The sequence below is a fragment of the Mus caroli genome, chromosome 11, assembly GCF_900094665.2.
Source record: "Mus caroli chromosome 11, CAROLI_EIJ_v1.1, whole genome shotgun sequence".
Classification (NCBI taxonomy): Eukaryota; Metazoa; Chordata; class Mammalia; order Rodentia; family Muridae; genus Mus; species Mus caroli.
This window is the reverse complement of record NC_034580.1, coordinates 103,788,017-103,809,833: the sequence shown is the minus strand read 5'-3', so window position 1 is coordinate 103,809,833 and position 21,817 is coordinate 103,788,017. Positions and strand designations below refer to the sequence as shown.

Below are 21,817 nucleotides of genomic sequence, written 5' to 3'. Positions count from 1 at the left end.
CACACACACACACACACACACACACACACTTTACCTGCACAGGGACTTCCCAACCTCTGCACCTAAAAGCAGGACTGGGAATAACCATTGTGGATGTGAATCACACAACTACATCCAGATGCAGCACAAGCAAAGACAAAAAGGGCATCGTAATGAGGCTAGAGATACAGTTCAGCAGTGAAGAGCGCTGGCTGCTCTTCAGGAAGACTCAGGTTCAATTCCCTGTGCCCACACAGCAGTTCACAACTGTCTGCAACTCCAGTTCCAAGGCATCTAACACCCTCACACAGACACGCATGTAGGCAAAACACCAATGCCCATAAAAATACATCTTTAAAAGAAAAAAGAGCATTGTGGAAACAGCCAGAGGGGTGAAAAAACATAAGAGGTATTCTCACCCCTCCACACATACACACAATAGGCTACAACACACACACACACACACACACACACAATAGGCTACTGAGTGGTGTCTCCCTCAAACACCCCGAGTGGAGAAGGCAGCAGAGCCACTTCTTCGCAAGGCTGGAAGATGGAGTGAGGAGTGCCACTTACTAAGAATCTCAGAGCCAGCCAAAGTACCTGTGGGAACTGAAGCCGGCAAAAAGGTAAAAATAAGCCAGCTAAACAAAAACAGAGCATTTACAGTTAGAAAAACTACCCAACCCTCTCCTTCCAGGACGCTCAAAGCAAATGAAGCTAGATAAGAATATTAAGTCCCATAAAGTAATTTTAAATATGCCAGAAGTAATTATGTAGATAATTACAAAAGAACAGTATCACTGCCTTTTTCCTCTCCTGATAATAATAAAGAGATACTAAACGATATGTAGAGTGTTATATTGCTGAGCTAGAATTGTAATGTTCTGCGTGTGCGTGTACATGTGTACATGCATAGTGTGTGTGAGTGTGCATGTTTGTATTCATGCAGATGCACATGTCATTAGGTGTGTGTGCATGTGTGTGGGGGTGTGCATGTGGAGGTCAGAGGTCAACCTCAGGTGTCCTTTCTCAGGGACTGTTCCCCTTGGTTTCGGGACAAGGACTCTCATTGACCTGGACTGTGCACGTTAGCTCCTTTAACTCTGAAGAGCCTGTGAAGTACCAGCATCTTTATCTCTTTGTATTGTACGACAAAGGGTTACTGGAGGGTTCAGAGAGTTAATATGTGCAAATTGCTCGCAATAGTGCTTGGCGCGTGTCCTAAACATCAGCCGGTGGGAGGCAGAACTGCACACAGCAGAGAGGATTGCAAGCCCACCGCTGGGGTTCCAAGGAAGGGTGAAACAGTGTGGCCTGGCCATCTTGGCCAGCGATGGCAGCCTGGATCTGATGGATGCCTGTTGTCACCAGAATTAGATCAAGTCTGCACATTTTCCTGTCTACATCTATTAAGTTGTGGGGTACAAAGATTGTTTTCCATTTCTCACTGGCTTTTCTCATACCCTGTAGCCATGGGGGAAGCGGGTGCTAGATGCTGCTCTGTGAGTTGCTGGAGGTGTGAGCCGGCAAGTTTGCAGGCTTCTAATTGGCGACAATTAAGACCTCATGTTGCTGAATTATGGAGTTTGCAGTTGCCGCCACCATATTTAATTTAAAGAAGGGAGATAGTTGTGTGATGTCATCTCCCCTGAAGGGGGTTGGGCTTTTCTGAAACAGCTGTAAGATTTTAAAAAAAGATCCATTGCTTTTGCCTCAGAAGTCAGGGTGGTGGCTCTTCTGTGGGTCTGATGTACAGAGGGCTGCTGGCTCTTTCATGCTAGCCAGACTCTCTGATGTGCCCTGTGGCTAAGCTGAGACTTAGTCCAAAAGGAAGTTCTGCACCAATCCAATCCTTCAAGGATGGTGGTACTGGAAGCCATCCATCAAAACGGGAAACTCCAGGGGCCAATGTGTTCATCTAATGACTGACTGTGTGTCTCTGAGGACAGGAGAGAGCATTAAATGTATGGTTCAAATGAAAGAGCTGCACAGTTTTCACAGACAAAGACAAAACTGGGCGCTGCCTCAGAAACAAAGCAAATAGCTTCATATAAATGACATCCAAGGTTGACCTCTGGCCTCTATACCTTGACATGTACAGACACACATACACACACACACACATGTGAACATTAATACACACACATATACACACACATGTGAACATTCATACACACATACACACATACAAACACATTTGAACATTCATACACACACACACACAAAAGAATCATTTGGCATTTCTTTTATGGAAATTAGTGGATAACACATTTCCTGGTTTTGTCTGTCTAAGTATATTCCTGTTTTGCCTTCGATGCCAGGGGGAGATCTCAGCTGGGTACAAAAGTCCGCATTGATGAACACGTGGGTTAAGAACATTAAGTGTTATCATGTTAGAGTCTGACTTTCGTTGGTTCGGTATCTGACATTTGTCTCAGCCCTGCCTTGCATGAGTCTGCTAACTTTCCATTGAGGGCAAGGCATCACACAGGAAAGCCATAGGTGCTCCTGATGGTTGTCTCTTGCATTCTTGACATCCGTAACAGAGGACCACCTGCATCTGGTCATGGATGAGCTGATTTAAAGATGGTTTTCAATCTTTGAAGAGGCAGATCCATTCCTTCCCAGGTCCCGCCTTGGACCTGGGCTGTTTCTTAGGCCTGTTCTCTTTGGTGAGCTAAACTTTGCTCTCATTTTGATCCCACAATACAAAAAGGCAACAGAAAGATCTGCACAGCCCTGGACTCAGCCTCTCAGCCATTCAGCCTCACTCTCCTTGTAAAGTGGCAGGTGCTTCACTTAAAGGGGGAAACTGCACAAAGTGTTCTGCCCATCTCAGCACATCTCCTTTCTCTTTAGCCTTTGACCACGGGGAATACTGGTTTTCTTGATTACTATGCAACATCTTCAAACTTGCTTTATTTTATTTTTATATTTAACCCAACCCTTCTAGTTATTTTCAGCAGGAGGATTTGCTAGTTATTCATAGCCGGAAATATCTATTTTTAACAAGCTACTTAATCACGGCCAAAAATAGCTTTTTAAATTTCCATTGATGCTGTCCCCCCTCAGCAGAATCAAACTGTTTTCATTACGGTAGCTCCGTCATGAGGATAATTGCCTGGTATTCCCTACTCATGTGTCCTCATCCTTAAAATAAATCCCTAGCTACTTGCAAGCGTTTCCCCTCTAGGCTATGCCCAGAATCATGACATCTTCTCAAGACCTCCCTGTAGGGGCTGGAGAGATGGCTCGGTGGTTAAGAGCACCTGCCATTCTTGAAGTGGGCTCAGGCTCAGCTCCTAACACCCAGTGGCAGCTCACAACCACCTGTGACTTCAAGGGGACACAGCGCCCTCTTCTGGCCTCTGCAGATCCAGCATATATGTGGCGCACATAATGCATCCATACACATAAAAGAAAGATAAGCACATTTTAAAGTAATAATAAAAATAAAAACAGCCTCCTATATCACAATCAGAGTTCTGAGACTACAGATGTGCAAGCACATCTGGCTTTATGTGGGTTCCTTACTTTCACATAAGGGCTTTACTGTGCTGATTAATTTTTGTCAACTTGACATGAATCTTTCCGGATGAATGATTGATGTGGAAGAACCTAGGCCACTGTGGCTAGGCAGGTGATCCTGAGTGCTATAAGAAAGCAGGCCGAGCGAGCCATGAGGAGTAAGTCAGTAAGCAGCACTCCTCCATGGCCTCTGCATCAGCTCCTGCATCCAGGTCTCTGCCTTGAGTTCTGACCCTAACTTTCTTCAGTGATGGAGTATGTCCTGAGAGAGTTGTAAGCTGAAATAAACCCCCTTTCCCTCCAAGTTGCTCTTGGCCACAGAATTTACCACAGCAATAGAGAAACAAATTAGTATGTGCACTGAGCCTGTCCTGTATTTTATTCATAGCACCAGCAGGTAACGTACAGTTTAGTTCCAACACTTTACTATTCTGTTGCTACAGAGACAGTAGTTTTCCGTCTAGTGTTATCTTTTCTGTTTGGCTGCTATTCTTCTGTGGCTATTTTTTTGCATCAAACCACTTATGTCAACCCTTGGATTTTCTTGTTTTAAACAGGTTTGGTTTTGAGATAGGTTTGAGACTCACTGTAGCCCAGGTAAGCCCAGAATTCACAGGGTGGCATCAAATCCACACCAATCCTCCTGCCCCATCTTCCCAAGTGCTAGGACTTTAGACACGAGCCACCATGCCCGGCTGGATTGGTTTTAACACTGCTCTTCCCAGCTGATTGGCCTGGATGGCTGCGTCTGTCTACCACACAGGTGATGGTAGCCTAGAAAGTGTATTGATCAAAGTAGTTCTGATGGGACTTTTATAATTGCTAAGCCAAGAATGTTGACTAAGTCATTGATCATGTCTATCCATTTTCTGTCACTCTTACACATACCAAAGTTGACCGAGCCTTTCTCTTTAGGAACAGTTACGTTGGCACACAGTTCTGCAGATTTCGGTTCATAAGCACTCGTCTTCATCACTCTAGGTCTGTGGTGTAGCAACACATCATGGTAGTGTGTGCAGCTCTTCTCAAAGAAAAGGAAAGAGGAGACTGGGGCCCCTTCAGGACCACAACCCCAGTCACCTAAAGACCTCGCTAGGCTCCACCTCTTAAAAGCTCTGCCACTTTTTAAACGTTGTGCGCCATCCAGAAGACTCAATGCCTGGACATTTGGGTAATGTATTAGCACTGACAGAAGACATGTTGCTTGTTACATAGGAAGCCTAGAAATTTCCCAGATCGTCTAGGGCAGTGTAGAATCCTTACTCTGACACATCCCATCAATGCACTGGGCACAGAGCCCAGAGACCAAGTTCTGGGTGGAACTATCCAGGGGAGGACTTGTCACTCCGGGGACATGTGGAGGCCTCTAACAGTGAGGCCTCTGCTGTACCCTGGGTAGCAGGGCCTTTGGAAGCTTTCAGGGTAGGTCTCATTTAAGACAGCTAAAATGGTTTCTTTCCTTCCAAAAATCCCACTTGTAAGAATCTATCCCGAAGAAATACTTGCAAATGTCTCCCTTGATATTTAGAGATAAGTAAATTTATTCATTGATTTTTGTAATAAGGGCAGATTTGAAAATAACCATTCTGCAGTGGGGAAATGGCTATCTCGCTTTGAGCATATGCAAATCAGAGAATATGCATTCTGAAGCTATTAAAATATGCAAAATGTTGATAATGTTAAGTAAAGCAACATCGAGTTACACTGTGTGTGCATGAAGTGTGTGTAATGTGGTCCTAATTTTTAATGCGTAGAAAATTCTAGGCTGCACAGAGAAATCCTGCAGAGGTGATAACATAGTGATGTGCATTAGTTAAACCTTTCTCACTGTTGTGACAAAATGCCCAAAGGGAGAGCGGGTTTGTTTTAACTCAGTGTGGGGCACCGTCTGTGGTAGTAGTGAAGGGTCAGCAGTAAGACAGGTTCTGGTCCCCTGATCTCTCTCTCCTTTTCCTCTTATTGGGTCTGAGAGCCCAGTCCTTAGGATAGTAGCGCCCACATTACTCCTCAGTTGAAGGTCTCTGGAAACCCCCTCACAGACTGCAGAGAGATCCGATCCCTAGATGATTCCAAATCCCATCAGGTCACAGTGAAGAACCATCACAAGGCTTCCTGCTGGACCTTCAGCAAAGTCATGGTCACTTGACCCCAGCTGGACGCCTACAGGCAGTGGGCATCAGCCCTGGATGCTTGCCCACAGTGCTTCTTCCTCTCTGAAAACCCATTGATTAACCAACCTCTTGCCCAACCAAGGGTGGGAGGGATTTTAATAAACATCAACCTCTACTCTATGAGGCTTAGGGACACTGTGTGATGGGGTCTGCCAGGGCTCTATATCCTCCACTTGACAGCCCTAATTCCTGGCAGACAAGCTGACCATGTCTGAGTCAAATAAAGTGTGTTAAAATTCAAAAAGCATACTCCTTGGGTCCTTCTTTGTTGAAAGACAGTGCATCCTTACCCAGCAATTCTCAACTCCTAACTGGAGCATCAGCAATACGAGAGAGAGAGTGCGCCAGCCACCAGGGAGAACCAGCTACCTGGCAGGTCCTCAGCCAGAAACTGTTCGACCATTGTGGAAGGTGGTGTCTCCAACCAAGACGGAGGAAGTTTGGAGAGGCACGGGATGACACTGAGGTCTGTAGGCTTCAGAAGACGCGGTCCCTTCTGAGCCCCTATGTCCTTGGTACTCAGCACTCTGTATATGTTTGGATATCCTTCATCTGTGTCTTCAGAGATGCTACTTTCTCCACCATGAAGGCATCCTATATCTTTACACAGAGCAGTTTAACTCTCCGCAGGATAAAGACCTAACATCTATTCAGTTGGCTGGTGTGGAAGTGAGAGAGGAGACAGGACGGTGGATACTTGTTAGGTAGCACGTGCTGGCTATTGGTATGAAGCTCACAGCCCATTGTCAATCGCAGCATCTGTATGTACTAGCCTAGCCTATAAATGGGTCCCAGGGAGGTGGGTTTGTTTTTTCCTGTAGAGAAGCATTCTCATCAGTCAGGACTCGGGTACCACTGGCATCTGGTGGTAGAAGGATAAGGTTGTTTCTAAGCATCCTACAGTATTTATGACTAGCTGTCCAACAAATAATTTCCCATCCCCAAAGGTCAGGGGCTGAGAAACCCCACTCTAAAGCATGGTGACCTCAGGTTTCCTTGAGCCAGCTCCGGAGAAAACCCAGTATCTTTTCACGGCCCCCAAAGACCCATAGCACCATTCCTGTGTACTTTCTTAATCAGAACAGTCACAAACATGTCTAGACTTAAGGGAAAGAAGCATGGATCCCACTTCCCAGTGCAAATAATTAGCCAGGTGATGGTGGTGCACACCTTTAACCCCAGCAGTCAGGAGACAGGCAGGTGGGTCTCTGTGAGTTCAAAGGATAACAAATAATTTATGACCATTTTTTAAAGGATTTTATTTCTATTTTGTGTGTGGGGGTGTTTTGCTTGCATGTGTGTGCACCACATGCGTGCCTGATGATTACAGAGACTAGAAGATAGTGGATCCTCTAAACCTGGAGTGACAGATTGTTTTGAGCCCCCATGTGAGTGCTAGGAACAGAGCCCAGGTCCTCTGCAAGAGCAGTAAGTTTGTTTTTTTTTTTAATACTGAGCCATCTCTCCAGCCCCCGTGGTCAGTTTTGAATTCCCCTGGAAAATCATGGGAACATTCTAGTAGAAATCAGGCAGGGGATCAGGACCCACCAGGCACCATCTGGTTACTTTCTCCTGCTGGCTACTGACCACAGTGGTGCTGAGTCAGTGGACCAGCTCAAAAGAACAGCTGGAGCCAGCTTCAAAGCCCTGTCTACAGTGCCTACTCCCCAAACTCTTCACTGAAGCTCTACTGGGGTTCCTCTGAACCAGCTGGGCATTGACCCTGGGTGTCTTCATTTGATTGGCTTTCTGCTATACCCCAATTGAACCCCACCCATTTTTTTCCTACAATCCTTTATACCTACTACCTCACCTACCCCCGAGTCCTTGTGCACTCCGTCCCAGAGTCCTCCATGACTGGCTTGGGCAGGGAAATGTACCATTAGTGATTTAATCTCCGCAAGACATTTCTCTCTAATTGCTAGTCATGGATGATAATTAGTGGCCGTTAATTCCTGATCATTAACAAGCTAATACTTAGAGGTAATGGCACCGGTAATCATCGTAAACCGTGCAAAACCGCCATGCTCTGGGGCCCCAGTTTCCAGAGGATGCCACTGCGTCATGATTTCCTCAGCACAGGAGTGAGCCGGCGCCCCTCATTTTTCTGACAGCCGTGGAACTGATGTCTCTAATCTTTAATTTCATGTTCTTCTCTGGCTATAGAAATAACGTATGCTCTTTTAGAAGCTGTGCAGAGCACAGGAATGTATGAAGAACATAAAACACACAGAACCTTATTACCTGAAGAATCTTCTGAGTCTGTGAAATGTTCCTGATCGGAGAGGTAGAAAACTTGTATAGGTCTGTCATGTAAGAGATGTTTACCTTAGAATGTTCAACAAGCAAAGTCTATGCGTTTGTGAAAATGGTCTGACTGTAGAGGGATGAGAGTCAGGAGACAGAAGCAGACACCAGAAGCACAGACTCCGGGCAAGTGAAATGGTGTGATGAAGAGAACCTTTATGGAACAAACCTGAGAAGCTGACTTTGAACTCCCATAAAAGATCTATCTATATATTGATATTTTGCACTTTTGTTCCTTGGAGTTAGCATACTGGGTCATCTCAGGCCCCTCCACCTTCTAGAATTGGCAGACATGTGCGTTGAGGGAAATATTAGTCTTGTTGCTTACAATGTGGGTTTAGAATCAGGAGTGCTGAGGCATGGTGATCCTGGGAAATCATACCAGAAGCTCTACCCCAGAAGCACCCCATAGGGAGCCCCAAGGCATTTGCCACTCTAATCATATGGAATACTTGGTCATTTAGACTATTCTCTAAAGCCCCATGTCTTAGGCATTCCTGGATTCCTGAACACCCTCCTTTCCCATTTCTCCACTACCCCAACACTTCTTGGGCCTGTTCATTTCTCCAGTAGAAAACCATAGAGTCTAGGCACAGAATTTGGAATTAGACCTGATTTCAATCCAATCTGCCTCCTAGGATATCCTGTGGACTGCTTGATGCATCTAAGCCTCAGTTTTCCCATCCAAGAAATGGAGTTAATATTAATTACTTCCTCGTGGGACTACTGTGAAGGTTTGGTGAAGGCTTTGTGCTGTAATTAATGGTTAGTGAGGGCTTTATAAATAAGTATGATGACACAATAAACACATAAATACGTTTGCAATGGCTAAAAAGTGTTGCTTTTCGCCTGCTATACAGTTGCCCTGTTCTCCAGAAAGGGAGGAAAGACTTTTGGGGTTTACCTGAGGAGACTCCAGACTTTCGGGCCTGCTCCTGTAGAGTCTGCAGGCAAGGTCACCTTCAGCCTCTTCTTTTATGCTTTGCTTTGCTGACTCTGATCCAATCTCCTCTCCACTTTCATCTTTCCAAGTCTCTAAGACCCAAATCTTTCTCATCTCTGCCAAGCTTAACATTAAAATTGTCTGCTCAGCTTCGGCCGGGCAATAGCTGTCGTATTTCAGATGCCCTGATCTGTCTGCTCTGAGAAAAGCGGGGCTTTATTGCATTGTTACTGAATAATAATACCCTACACCAGGTCCAGCTTTGCCTTTTCAACTACGGTCCTGTCCACCGTGACTGTTAATCCCCCAACAATTCTGTGGGGGGCGGGGAGGCAGAGCAGATCTTATTACTCTAGAGGAGTAGCACGGACCCAAAGAGGGTTTCCCAGATCCCTCATTTTGTGGCCAAATAAGTCTGGGGAAATTTGGAGTAAACGAAACTAAAGTGGCTGTCATGCAGTTCCTCCAAACCAAGACACAGTGCCTCCTGATGCCTTTCCCCTAGACTATTCCATAGACTTACTGCATAGACTCACTGCGTTGTGCGGGAAATGGCTTGGCATTTCACTCTCCTCTTCCTTGTCAAAGCCAGTACAGGAAGGCTTGTAGGGCCTTCCAGAACCACGTTCTCCCACCTTGCAGACTTCACACTCCTCCAGAGTGCCAGCCAGAACGTGGCCCATACTGTGGCTCTCCCAGCTCTCCCATGGTCAGCTGCTAGGGTGGGGATGCTGCTGTGGGATCAGGACCTGAGGGACCCCTTCCAGGCAAAGAACACTAATGTCACTGTATGACACCATGTGGTGAGCTCAACTTCACAGCCAAACCTGGATTCTGATGCTTTTCAGGTGTCTTGGCAGCCACCTATGCTTAGATGTCAGCCAAGGCATGACATCGTCCCTAGGTAGGGTCCTGTGCCTGGTGGACTCAAAGTTGCCCACACCATGGAAAGCTTGAGGCAAGGTTCAACCCTTGCCCTTGTAACCCTAGGCTTACATCTTTTATAGAGGTGGCACTGTCCGCCTTCTTCTGGGTTTAGGTCACACTCTGAGCTTTCTCCATGCATCAGTAACTTTTTCCATTTCTGTAACAAAATGCATGGCAAAAGCAACTTAAGGGAGAGTGTGTTAAGTCAATTAGATCTTTCTGAAAACATGTTTACAGCATACCCAGAGATGTGTTTCCACAGTGGCTCAAAATCTAATCAGGGTGGGTGGGTGGATGGATGGGTGGATGGATGGATGGGTGGATGGATGGATGGATGGATGGATGGATGGGTGAATGGATGGATGGATGGATGGATGGATGGATGGATGGATGGATGGATGGATGGATGGGTGAATGGATGGATGGATGGATGGATGGATGGATGGATGGATGGATGGATGGGTGGGTGGATGGATGGGTGGGTGGATGGATGATGTGTAAGTGGGTGGATAGGTGGATAGATGAATGGTCATGTATAGTAAGGGAAACTCAGAAGACAGGGGAATAGACACAGTAGCCTTAAGAGAAAGCTGTGAGTTCCTGAGGAGCAAAGGGAGAGGGTCAGTCACCCTTAAGTGGAGATGGTCTGGACACTAGTAGCCTAGCTGCTCTTATTCACCCACTGACCCAGAGCAGAATGACTTCAGCTCCTGCTCCCCACCTCCTGCTCACACTCTCTCTCTCTTCCCCACAGCCCATTCTCCACTCCTTGCTGCCCATCCCCATCCAGGAAGATGAGCGCCTGTGGGAGGAAGGCCCTGACCCTGCTGAGCAGCGTCTTTGCCGTCTGCGGCCTAGGGCTGCTGGGTATCGCGGTCAGCACGGACTACTGGCTCTACCTGGAAGAAGGCATAATCCTCCCGCAGAACCAGAGCACGGAGGTCAAGATGTCCCTGCACTCGGGCCTCTGGCGGGTCTGCTTCCTCGCTGGTAAGGACAGTCCTGTTCTGGGGAATACCTGCCTCAAGAGGGTCTCTCCCTACTTAGAGATGCCCAGGAGGTGCCAGTAGACACTTCACCACAGACAATCTCCACTGCCTCTGGACAGTGGTGCATGCAGCCAACAGACCACAGACCCAAACTCAGACCCTGAGTCACAATGTCCTCCAGCAAGCTCTCTCAGGTCCCGAGGCTTGCTTTCCTCCTAAAAGGTCCATGCAAGGCTGGCTTTCCCACACTCTGCCTCCCAGTGCTGAGTGACACCTCACAGATCTGAATCACCCATGCAGGCCTTTCACGAACTCCTCAAATTATTGATTACACATAATCTCCCTTATGAAACCACAAGGCAGACTTATTATTGCCACTTTTCAAGTGGCAGAAGTGAAGATTCTGGCAGCTTAAATGCATCTAGACTTCTACTTCACTGACTTCCACAACAGCTTCCTGTTCCTATGTCTGTGAAAGAAAACCCAAATGTGTGTCCTTCTGGGTCTGTGGGAGGATGGAGATTTTGGACTTCCTTTCAGCTCACTGGGGATTCTCTGGAACCAAGTGAGTTGCTGCACCAAGAGCCCTGTCCTCAAGGTCTTTGTCACAGCCTATACAAGAGTAGACCCCCATGTCCTACAAGACCTGTGAAAGCTGTTCTGGCCAGCATAGTCACAGTATGGTCTTTTAGTCACTTTTGTGGAAGAGTCCTGGAACCTGTGTGAGCATTGAGAAGAGACACCGTTTGTTCCCTCAGCCTTTTCTCCCATCGTGATGCTAGGGCTCTGATGGACAGGCTAGAGTTGAATTGGGTATAGCAGAAGGGCCATCTCCAGCTTCAGCCTGGCTACCTTGTGTCATTTTTGTGGAGCCTGCTTTAGGAACAGCATCCAGCTCTGACCTTGTCTCTCACTGCTCCAGGTGCTGTGACATCTGTCTCTGCTTAACCTGAAGCAGGGTCTCAAGGCCACCAGGGTCTGATTGACAAGGCTGTGGAAGGTTATTGCACACAAAAGTCTACCCTTATGCATCTGAGACAGCCATGCACTGTCATCAAAAGCAACGGGTGGCACCAGATGTGGGCTGGACACAGAGTTCATAGTGCTGACCCCTTCCCAGTGCTGCAGTCCTTACTCCAGAAAGAATCATCAAGATGTGTTCTCCACTTCTGCTGTGGGCCACCATCCAGGGACGAAAACTTACCTAAAGATTTTATCCAGTCCAAGTACAGAGACACAGGCCCAAAGAGTCTGGAAACATTTGGAGTATACTCACTTCAAATCCATGTTGGAGTGGGGGCCTGGGAAATAGCAATAACTGTTTGTCTCCACAGGTGAGGAGCGAGGACGCTGTTTTACCATAGAGTATGTGATGCCCATGAACTCCCAGATGACGTCAGAATCCACGGTCAATGTTCTAAGTAAGTGCCTAAAACATTCTAACCTGCACCACTGGTGGGACAGAGAAAGCCAAACAAAGGGAAGAGTCAGACACCCAGAATCATCTCAAGAGCTGGCGCCCTTGGCCTTAGCTGGTTATACTAGTGTAGTTCACTGGAGCTTGCCCTGCACGGTAGTTTTTCTGGAGTGAAGATAGATTGCTGGAGCCCCTATGTCTCTGATCCCCCGGAATTGGAGAACTCACCCCCAGACTGAAGCAATCTCTCTGGACTGTGGCAAGATTGACTTTATGGCCTTAACCTCATCAGAGTGGCTTCTGAGCATCAGCATGAACTTGCAGTGTTACAATGTGATGCATGCCCTTGGTCTGGTAGGAGAGTAGGTTCCAGGACCCTCCGGATGCAAACATTTGTGAACATATCTGTTATGCAAAACAGTTCAGTACTCAATGTGCCTATAACCAAAACACTTGGTAAGTGAAGAATGGATAATATCTACTACAGCATGAATGACTAACCTCAGTGCCCACTCCCTTCCCTCCTCAGAGGTCCAGATGATGCCACATGGCCCCAAACCCCAATCTTCTAATCCACGAGGTTGCTCTTTCCTGCCTCCATCCTGAGTGAGCTGTTAGCATACAAAGCTTGGGTACACTCAGGACCCCACATGACTAACAAAGATACCCTATGGGAAATCCTGAGGGTTTAGGATACCTCTCAAAACCCTGGGACAAAGAGGAAATTCTTTATTATGCAGTAGAACACACACACACACACACCGCCAGTGATTATAAATTGAAAAATAAAGAGGCCAGTGGCAGTCCTCTGTAACACTCAGAGCATGCCCCGTACCCTTGGAAATCGTGGGTGTCTCTTGAAGATGAGGTAGGATGATGTGACCAGGCACCTCACAGATCTCCTATAGATAGGTAGTGCAGATTCCTGGGAGCAGAGCTTATGTCTAAAGGGGAGATAAATCTCTGAATATGTTGGAAGTTGAAGTCAGACCTTCCAGTCCTGCCTTGGAAACAAAAGCCCTGCCATCATCAGGAGATCCTTAGGCCACTCGTGTGGGACTAGGGATTTGGGCACCCATCTGTAGACATTGAAGGGACATACTTCTTGGAATGAGACAGATGAGGAAGGTCACTGTAGTCCAACAGGCTGTCCCTCTGCCCTCTGCATTAGAAATGATTCGCTCAGCCACGCCGTTCCCCCTGGTCAGCCTCTTCTTCATGTTTATTGGGTTCATCCTGAGCAACATCGGGCACATCCGTCCCCACCGGACCATACTGGCCTTTGTCTCCGGCATCTTCTTTATCCTCTCCGGTAAGTTGTGTTATTCTGTCTCCATACACCCTGGACTTTCGACTCTTAGTTCCTGAGCAGTTCTGCCTCAGGAAATCCCACTCACAACTGTGAGCCAATAATGGACATAGAATGAGTTGAGCCAGGGACCTAGGCAGAACTGAGTCAGGGCAGAAGGAGACTCCTGATGTCCTTAGACACACCCATGTGACATTCCAGAAAAAAACACATGAAGCTTCAGAGATGGGGTGGCCTGATGGATTCATCCTGGGCAGAACTGAGTTGTCCTAGCTGTCCTCACAATACACACCAGCACAATTCTTCTCTAGCTCCCACTGATGAACATTCATTCCTGTGACTGAAAGGACCAACCAACATCCATGGGTATGGCCATGGAAAATAAAAGCATCTGCCTTTGGAATAAAGGTTCCTTCACCCATAATCCTCAGCTACCCTCAGAGACCCCTTGCTTTCACGATCTAACCATACTCCGTTTTCTGAGCTCACTAGACCCCTTCAGGATAGACATAGTTTCATGGACTATCACCAGGCTGTACTTTAGTCATTCATTCATTCATTCACTCACTCACTCGCTCATTCACTCATTCATTCAGTCAGTCATTTAATCAGTCTGTTATGATGTCTATCGGACCATGTTCTATAGGCTGGCAACATTGACTATAGAAAGTGTCGTGGGAGATATAAATATGTAGACTGGAAACAGGAACTCAGAGTGGAGGGAACAAGGAGAGGAGACACTGGGACCTGCCAAGGAGACTGAGAATATAGCTAAAATTCAGAACAAGGTGTTTGCTGGTCAAGGAAAACTAGAGAAGTTGACCTAAAGAGTGAGTAGGAATTAGGCAACGAACTTAGGTTGGAGGGAAGAAAGGGCCAAGAGAGAAGAAATGGCATCAAGTGTGGGGAACTCCCATGGAGTCTCCGGGAGATGAGGAATCGTGTTGAGAAGTGAGATTATAGAGGAACCTGAACTGTCTTAAGATCTGGAACTTTATGAGAAGCCTTTAGAAGAATTGGAGCCAAGGAATGACATCATATTTGGATGTTAGAACACTTGCTGTTAGGATCAGTGCAAGGAAGGGAAGTGAGACAGGAGCCAAGGAAACTGGGCAGATCCCCCAGCTACCAGAAGTACAGGAGACGGGCAATGGTGGCACGTGGGTTGACACTGCAGCAGAAAGGGAGAGGGTTTGTGTGTCATTCAGAGGGTAAACTCAGCAGGACCAGGCTCTCAAGGGAGGCATCAAGGATAGGAGCTGTTTGCTTGCTTGCACATTGAGTGGATGTTACATCCATGATTAGGAACCACACAGAGAAACAGCTTTGCACAAAGGTTATAAGATCAGTGTGGGAAACGGAGTTTGATTCTTCCATTGCGGCATAAAGGAAGAGGTACCTAGACAACTGCCAAACATCACGGTCTGAGGCTCATAGATTCACCTAAATCACAAAGATTTGAGAGCTGTCAGCCTAGGTGATGCAAGCATGAATCATGGTGAGTTTACACATAGGAACCATATGAGAAGGCCAAGGAATGTGGTGAATAAAATGGGAGCCTTCTCCCCAGTGACCTCATGGAGACCTGAGCCCTAAAAGATGATGGATTGGTTTTTCAGGGTGCTGATATTCAGTGTCCTGAATTGGTCGACTAGAGAAGAGAGGTCTAAGAATTGATTCTCAGGTAGAAGATGAGCAGGTGGTAGGAAAAGTATGGATAGATACAATGGCTGGATGGATAGGTGAATGGAAGGATGAATGTGTGGATGGATAGATGGTATGTGGGTAAATAGATGATGTGTGATAGATGGATGGATGGATGGATGGATGGATGGATGGATGGATGGATGGATGGATGGATGGATTGCTGGGTTGATATATGGATGGATGGATGGATGGATGGATGGATGGATGGATGGATGGATTGCTGGGTTGATAGATGGATGGATGGATGGATGGATGGATGGATGGATGGATGGATGGATGGATGGATGAGTGGATGGATGAGTGGATGGATGAGTGGATGGATGAGTGGATGGATGGATGGTTAGGTTGGTTGGTAGATGGATGGGTGGATGGATGGATGGATGGATGGATGACAGATGAATGACAATAAAAGAAAAATGATTCTCTGGCATAGGTATCCTTACTGGCAACTGGCTTCCCAGTCCTTTTAGGACCTTTCTCCCATTTCCCTGTCAGCATAATCTTTTTGCTGGGTGACAGTTACATTATCTGACTCACACACACACTCCTCTGCCTGTCTAATTTTTGTTCTATACATCTGTTGTGCATTCTTTCCTCTACTCTGCCTGTCCAGTCTTTCATCCTTCTAATAACACCTGCAATGTCATCAGCCCAACATGGTATAGTGGTATCCCACCTAGCCAGAGTGGGACAAACTCGAGGCCAAGCTACTCACTTCTCCTTGTGTGAACTCCACAGTAGCCAAGATGGTTGGAAATCAGGATACCTGAGTTTCCATCCATGAGTGAGTCACAAGATCTTAAGTCTAGGATGGAGCTAATATATATGAAGTGGGCTTGTGATAATAACAGAGGGACATTTGGGGACAGCAATGACTCACACTTGTTAAGTACAGAGGAAGGTTTGAATCACACCTGTCTCCCTTTAACATCCATCCTTGGAGAGGCCTCAGTTTTTGTAAAAATAATGTGAATGGAATGAAATATGAACAGCTCAACGTAGAGTGATTAATTATGCCTTGACTCAATTACACTCACTAATTGATGAAACGGTTGCCTGAAGCAGTCCTGTGTACAATGGCAATTGGAGTTTGGGGCCCCAGTGGCTTCCTGATTCACTGCTGGCCAGGATCTGAACTAACTTGCCTAACGTCTCCTGGCTGAAGATGTCAGAGAGGATTCACTGTGTAACCAGAGGGTTTACATAGGACCAAGGCCACACTGGCAGAGTCCAGAAGGATATGTACAACCCCCTGCTGGAGGCAGAGATTAGAAGCTCTGCCTTGTCTTAGTCCTTAGGTTAATAAAAATCCTCTTGGTAGATCAGGGTTCACATCCCAGGGTCATAGCAATGCTTTTTAGAACAGTATAGTAGTAGGACCCCAGATCAGGGTCAATAAACAAGGATACCCAGGAGAGTGTGTGTGACAGAGGTAGGCGTATCAATCACTAGGCTTGTGTCTTGGCTCGGGAGACTAGTTGGATAGGGAGATTCTACCTGTGCCTGTTCACTACCTAGAAGATGCTGGTGTAGACAGTCATCAGGGGGGGCAAATTCATGCTAATTTTTGAGCTCCAAATTTAAAGCTTTGTTCTCAGTGGGTACCATATTGTCAAACTCTCTGAACCTCCAGGCTGAGAGTGCCCTGCTCTTCCCTGCCCTTCCCTTCCCTCATCCAGGCCTCTCTCTTGTGGTGGGCCTGGTGCTGTACATCTCCAGCATCAATGACGAGATGCTCAACAGAACCAAGGATGCAGAGACCTATTTCAACTACAAGTATGGATGGTCATTTGCCTTTGCTGCCATCTCCTTCCTTTTAACAGAGGTAACCTGCCCCATACTGCCCTGTGCCAGATCGGTACTGCCCTACCTGGAGGGGAGGAAGGAAGCACCCCACAGCACCCTGGCCTATCCACCCCACTCTACCGCTCTTCCCAAGAATGTACCTCTCCCTGGCTTTCCTGGGTCTCCTCCATCCTGGATGTCCTCAGGGCCCCCCTGTCCACACACGCACTGGAGAGGGTCCATGGCTGTGATCCAGGAAGACATGGCTGGAACATTATGAGAAGCCCCTATCAGTGAGCTCTCCTCTGCTTCTCTTTCACTGTAGAGTGCTGGGGTGATGTCTGTGTACCTGTTCATGAAGAGGTATACTGCTGAGGACATGTATAGACCTCACCCAGGCTTCTACCGGCCACGTCTGAGCAACTGCTCCGATTACTCCGGCCAGTTTCTACATCCAGATGCCTGGATCCGGGGCCGCAGCCCCTCGGACATCTCCAGCGACGCCTCGCTACAGATGAACAGCAACTACCCAGCTTTGCTCAAGTGCCCAGACTATGACCAGATGTCATCATCTCCCTGCTGAGCCAGCCCTAGCCTCCTCCCCACCTGAACTTTGGATGGCTGGACAGCGTTTCCCTTGCCCCCTGAGCTGAGGCCCAGGCTGTTCCCTGCTTAGCCATTGTTACTTGACCACATCTTCTCCCCGCACCCAGAGTAGCTAGCATTCTTCGGTGGGCATCAGAGCCTGGAGTCAGAGGCATGCTGATTGGCTGAGAGCATGGGTGAAGCCCCACCTCTAGAGTGCCAATCATAGCCACGGGCTCCAGGGAAGCCAGCAGCACTCCATGCTGTGCTGTGCAGGAAGATGCCTATGTTCTAATTGAGTTTTGTTCCTGCACTTCCAGGTTAGCCAAGGCCAGGCTGGAGTTGCCAAGTCTCTGATACAGACAAAGGCAGACCTGAATGCTTGCCTACCAGCCTGGCTCTCCATCCATGAGCTGGACTGTGAGACCAAAAGGTGACTCTGCTCCCGTGGTCTGACTGGCCCAGAAATCTCAAGCAGACAGTTCCTTTTATGTCTTCGGCCTCTCTTCACAAAACACATCTCTCTGTGTAGCACTGCCCTCCCCCCAGGCCCTGGACCATCCAGACTTTCATCCTTCTGAAACACAGTTGCCCTGGTCTGGGACTAAGGTAAGTATTCAGCAATGCCAATGACGTCACAAAGGTGTTAATGGCGGAAGATGTCTTAATACACATGACCCCTTGATAAGCTATTTCATGGGGTCTTTTGATGCCTTAACCCAAAGTAGTGACTGATAATGAGAACTCAAGAATTTGACAGTTTTGTGTTCAGAGCGCCAAGCACTGTATACAACCCTGGGGGGTTGACTTTCAGAGACCCTATTTCCATCCTAGGCTCTAAGTTCTAATCGTGTAGACAGGTTTCTGTACCACCTAAGTACACCATAGCTGTGAGCTAGATTTGATGGCACAGTGCGTTTTGAGCCCAAACAAGCCAGATTCCGGACCATCCAGCTGCCCTGCCGATGGTGCCTGTGAACATCTGGACGTTGCCAACTTAATCCTAATATGGGGAAGCATCCGCTTCCCAGTTTCATGGCATATGTGGGCAAATCACGTGCCTCCAGAGTGCCAGACAATGTGACAAATGCTTCCCTGATGGGAACTCGGAGCTGGGAGGCTGCAGGCACTTCTGAGAGTCCACAGAACTCCCATAGTCCCCCAGGTGTCGGCTCAGCTGGACCATTGTTCGTTCTGAGAGCTGTGAGAGGCAAGCCAATGTGGCATTCTCTGTGCGGTGTATTTTTGCCGGGCCCATTCTTGCCTCGTTCTCTTTAAGATGCCAAATGTACCCGAATATACAAAGCCACAGTGGGTGACTTGCAGGCTCTGGCAAGTGGCACAGGAAACTACACAGCTGGTGCCTACAGAAGGACAATGACTCAGCATGGAAGAGGCCAGAAGTTCAATATCAAGTCGTCAGAGGACTGATCTCCGAGGCCTCCGCTCCTGGCTTACAGATGGCCGCCTTCTTGCTGTGTGATCATGTGCTGCACCTGAGACCTGAGGCTTTTTTTTTTTTTTTTTTTTTNCATATCCAAATTACCTTTTAAAAGGACACACCAGAGGCTGGGGATATAACTCAGTTAGTAGGGTTCTGGCCTAGCATGCATGAAGCCCTAGATTTGACCCCCAACACTGTATAATCCAGCTGTGGTGGTATACATTGGTAAACACTTGGAATGCAGAGGCAGAAAGATCTTCAAGGTCACTCTCAACTACGTAGCTAGTTTGAGACTAACCTGGGCTACGTGAGACTATGTCTCAAGAAATTTTAAAATCAGGTATGGATTAGAGCTCATTCCAATAAATTCAGTGATCACTATTGATAACTATGAATATAATCATTTAAGTACCCTTGTACACATATAGTCACACTCTGAGGTACCGGAGATTGGGGTCTCAGAGTACAAATCTGGGAGAGGGCAGGGCTCAGCCCCTAACATGCAGATTGCTTTGCAGATATTACTCCGTCAGTTTCACAGAGAGTGGAGGGGAAAGAGCAGCTTATTTCTGCCTGTCAGTTCAGTCCCTGAGTCAGTCCTTGGGCAAACCCTCCAGTTCTGAGATGCTCAGCTGGGACTGCCTCCACGCATCCCCTCCACACCTACAGCCACACCTCCAGTGATCCAGTCCACATTGTTCTTGTGTGCCAGTTTCTGTATCTTCCTGTCATCTGAGGGCGGCTGGCAGCCCTGGCTTCCCACTTCTTGGGTGTCTCGCAATGGCCGTGGTTCACTTTTGCCGCTGTTTGCCAGAGTCTGTTTGGAGACGGCTGAGAGGTATTTTCAAGCTGGACAGGCGTCTGGGTGTGCTCGACTCCAACTTTTGTCAATGTTATTAACACCTGTGATGTACTTTCTCTCTCTCTAAAACACTTCTCTATCACCGTGCCAGGCTTGCTTGTGTACACAAGGAAAAAAAACAGAATCTAATCCTCACTGTAAGCCGACTGCCGACCACCGTGTGTTGTTAGGGCATGCTATCTCCAGTCTGAGGCTGAGCTGTCAAGTCCAAGGGTGTTCCCACCCTGGAATGTGTCATGCACACTTACTGTAGTAATGGGTCTGGGTCCCTTTCTTCCCCATGAAGGGATGGGAAAATGTACCAACACATACCACCATCATAATTTCTTTTCCATCTATAAACCGATTTCAAAAAACTAGTCATCGTCTTTCCTTGGACAAAATATTTGTATCACACACTCAAATGTATAAACCTAACTCTTGTCATCTCTTGGTGCTGCTTTCTGGAGTTGACTTTATCCTTGGGTTGGCAACAAAGAGGGTGATATAAAGTACCATGTGGAAGATCCAAAGCCCCCACAGAGATACAGGGGTACCATCTTCTTTTATCTTCCCTAGAGACAAAGACAGCAAATGCCCTCAGTAGCAAGCCCCAGAGACCCACCTCATGTCCCACTGGCCAACTCTGGGTCACATACCCATTCCTGAACCACTTTCTGGCCATAGGAATTGGATGACCATCTACTGATATCTAAGAAATGATCTCCTCAAACTTACGGTAATAGCAATCACGTCACAACTATTGGAGACGGTTGGCTGGGCCTCAAGAAGTTGGTTCTTGCTCAGGGTCTCCCAGGAAGTTGAGCTTGAGCAGCGGCTTTTATTTCAAAGGCTTCCTTGTTCACTTGCCTGGCCACTGGGGTCCACTGGCAGGCAGTAGCTGGAGTTGTTGCTTGGGATACCAGTGTACAGGATGTCCTCATAGCCTGACAGCTAGAAGCTAAGAGGGAGTATCCCACGAGACAGGCAGGAGCCATATTGCTGGTTTTGAAGAAGCCTTGGAAGTGACCCAAAGTCATATTTATTATCATCAACATCAAACCACCCAGATTTAAGTGTAGGAACATAGATTCTACTACTTGAGAAGACAGCCTTCCATTGTGTCATGAGTTGGTATCGACTGTAGTGATCCCCTTGGGAATAGAAAATATCACTTCATGATTGGCTTCACCTATGTTATCCCAGCCCCAAGATCCAGATGCTATTCCAGGGTGGGGGCTGTATCTGGAACCAATTTCCAGACCATGTCAAGGCCATGACATACCCTAGGCTTCAAGGATGGGGTTCTAGATACCTGAATATTCTTAAGCTCCCCCAGAGAGCTCTGACCCCAGGATTTAGGATTTGGACCTAGGTCTTATGGAGTTTACCATCAGAGATGAAGATAAAGCCACCTTCTCATTCATCCCTGTGGGGATTCCTGGCGTCTTACAAAATGCAGGGAAAGATAAGAGTACAGGTGTGCCACCAAGGAGGATAAAGGTGCTGGGATCGCCCTTGCTCCCTCGCAGTCTTCGCTGGCCTCACCCAGGCAGGCTGTGCCTGTGGGCAAGGTGTCAAGCTTAAGTCCAGTCAGCACTTTGGCTCCAGTGCCATCCTTCATCATTAGGATACAATAACAGCTTGCCCTTGAGGACCATGATGGCAAACGCTAAGCGGTCCAGAGCCAAGATGCTCTTCTTCCTATAGTGAGGGCCAAGAATGGACACCCAGTCCTGAGGAGGGCCAACAGATATCCAGAGGTGACCTTGTAGTCTCAGACTTCCAACTATAGAACTAGCCACCCTCCAGGGCTGGCTTTTGAATAATTCATTTTGCACGCATCAATTATTAATTAACCAGGCTTGAGGGCTTTGGGGCC

At 47.4% G+C, this 21,817-nt stretch overlaps 1 protein-coding gene across 4 annotated transcripts in view; it reads left to right on the top strand.

Annotated features, from left to right (window-relative positions):
- The window catches only part of Cacng5 (calcium voltage-gated channel auxiliary subunit gamma 5), a 40,603-nt gene extending 21,127 nt beyond the window's left edge, over positions 1-19,476 (top strand). For 2 of the 4 annotated variants that reach the window (XM_021177718.1, XM_029483109.1), the window contains 5 exons: positions 10,613-10,848; positions 12,182-12,268; positions 13,436-13,576; positions 16,960-17,105; positions 17,391-19,476. In XM_021177718.1, coding sequence (XP_021033377.1) covers positions 10,653-10,848; positions 12,182-12,268; positions 13,436-13,576; positions 16,960-17,105; positions 17,391-17,648 — 828 coding nt within the window. In that variant the 5' untranslated portion in view covers positions 10,613-10,652 and the 3' untranslated portion in view covers positions 17,649-19,476. Of the gene's footprint in view, positions 1-8,626; positions 8,754-10,612; positions 10,849-12,181; positions 12,269-13,435; positions 13,577-16,959; positions 17,106-17,390 lie in introns of all 4 variants that reach the window. The other 2 variants (XM_029483110.1, XM_029483108.1) reach the window with 2 other exon arrangements.
- Positions 19,477-21,817: the final 2,341 nt, after the last annotated feature.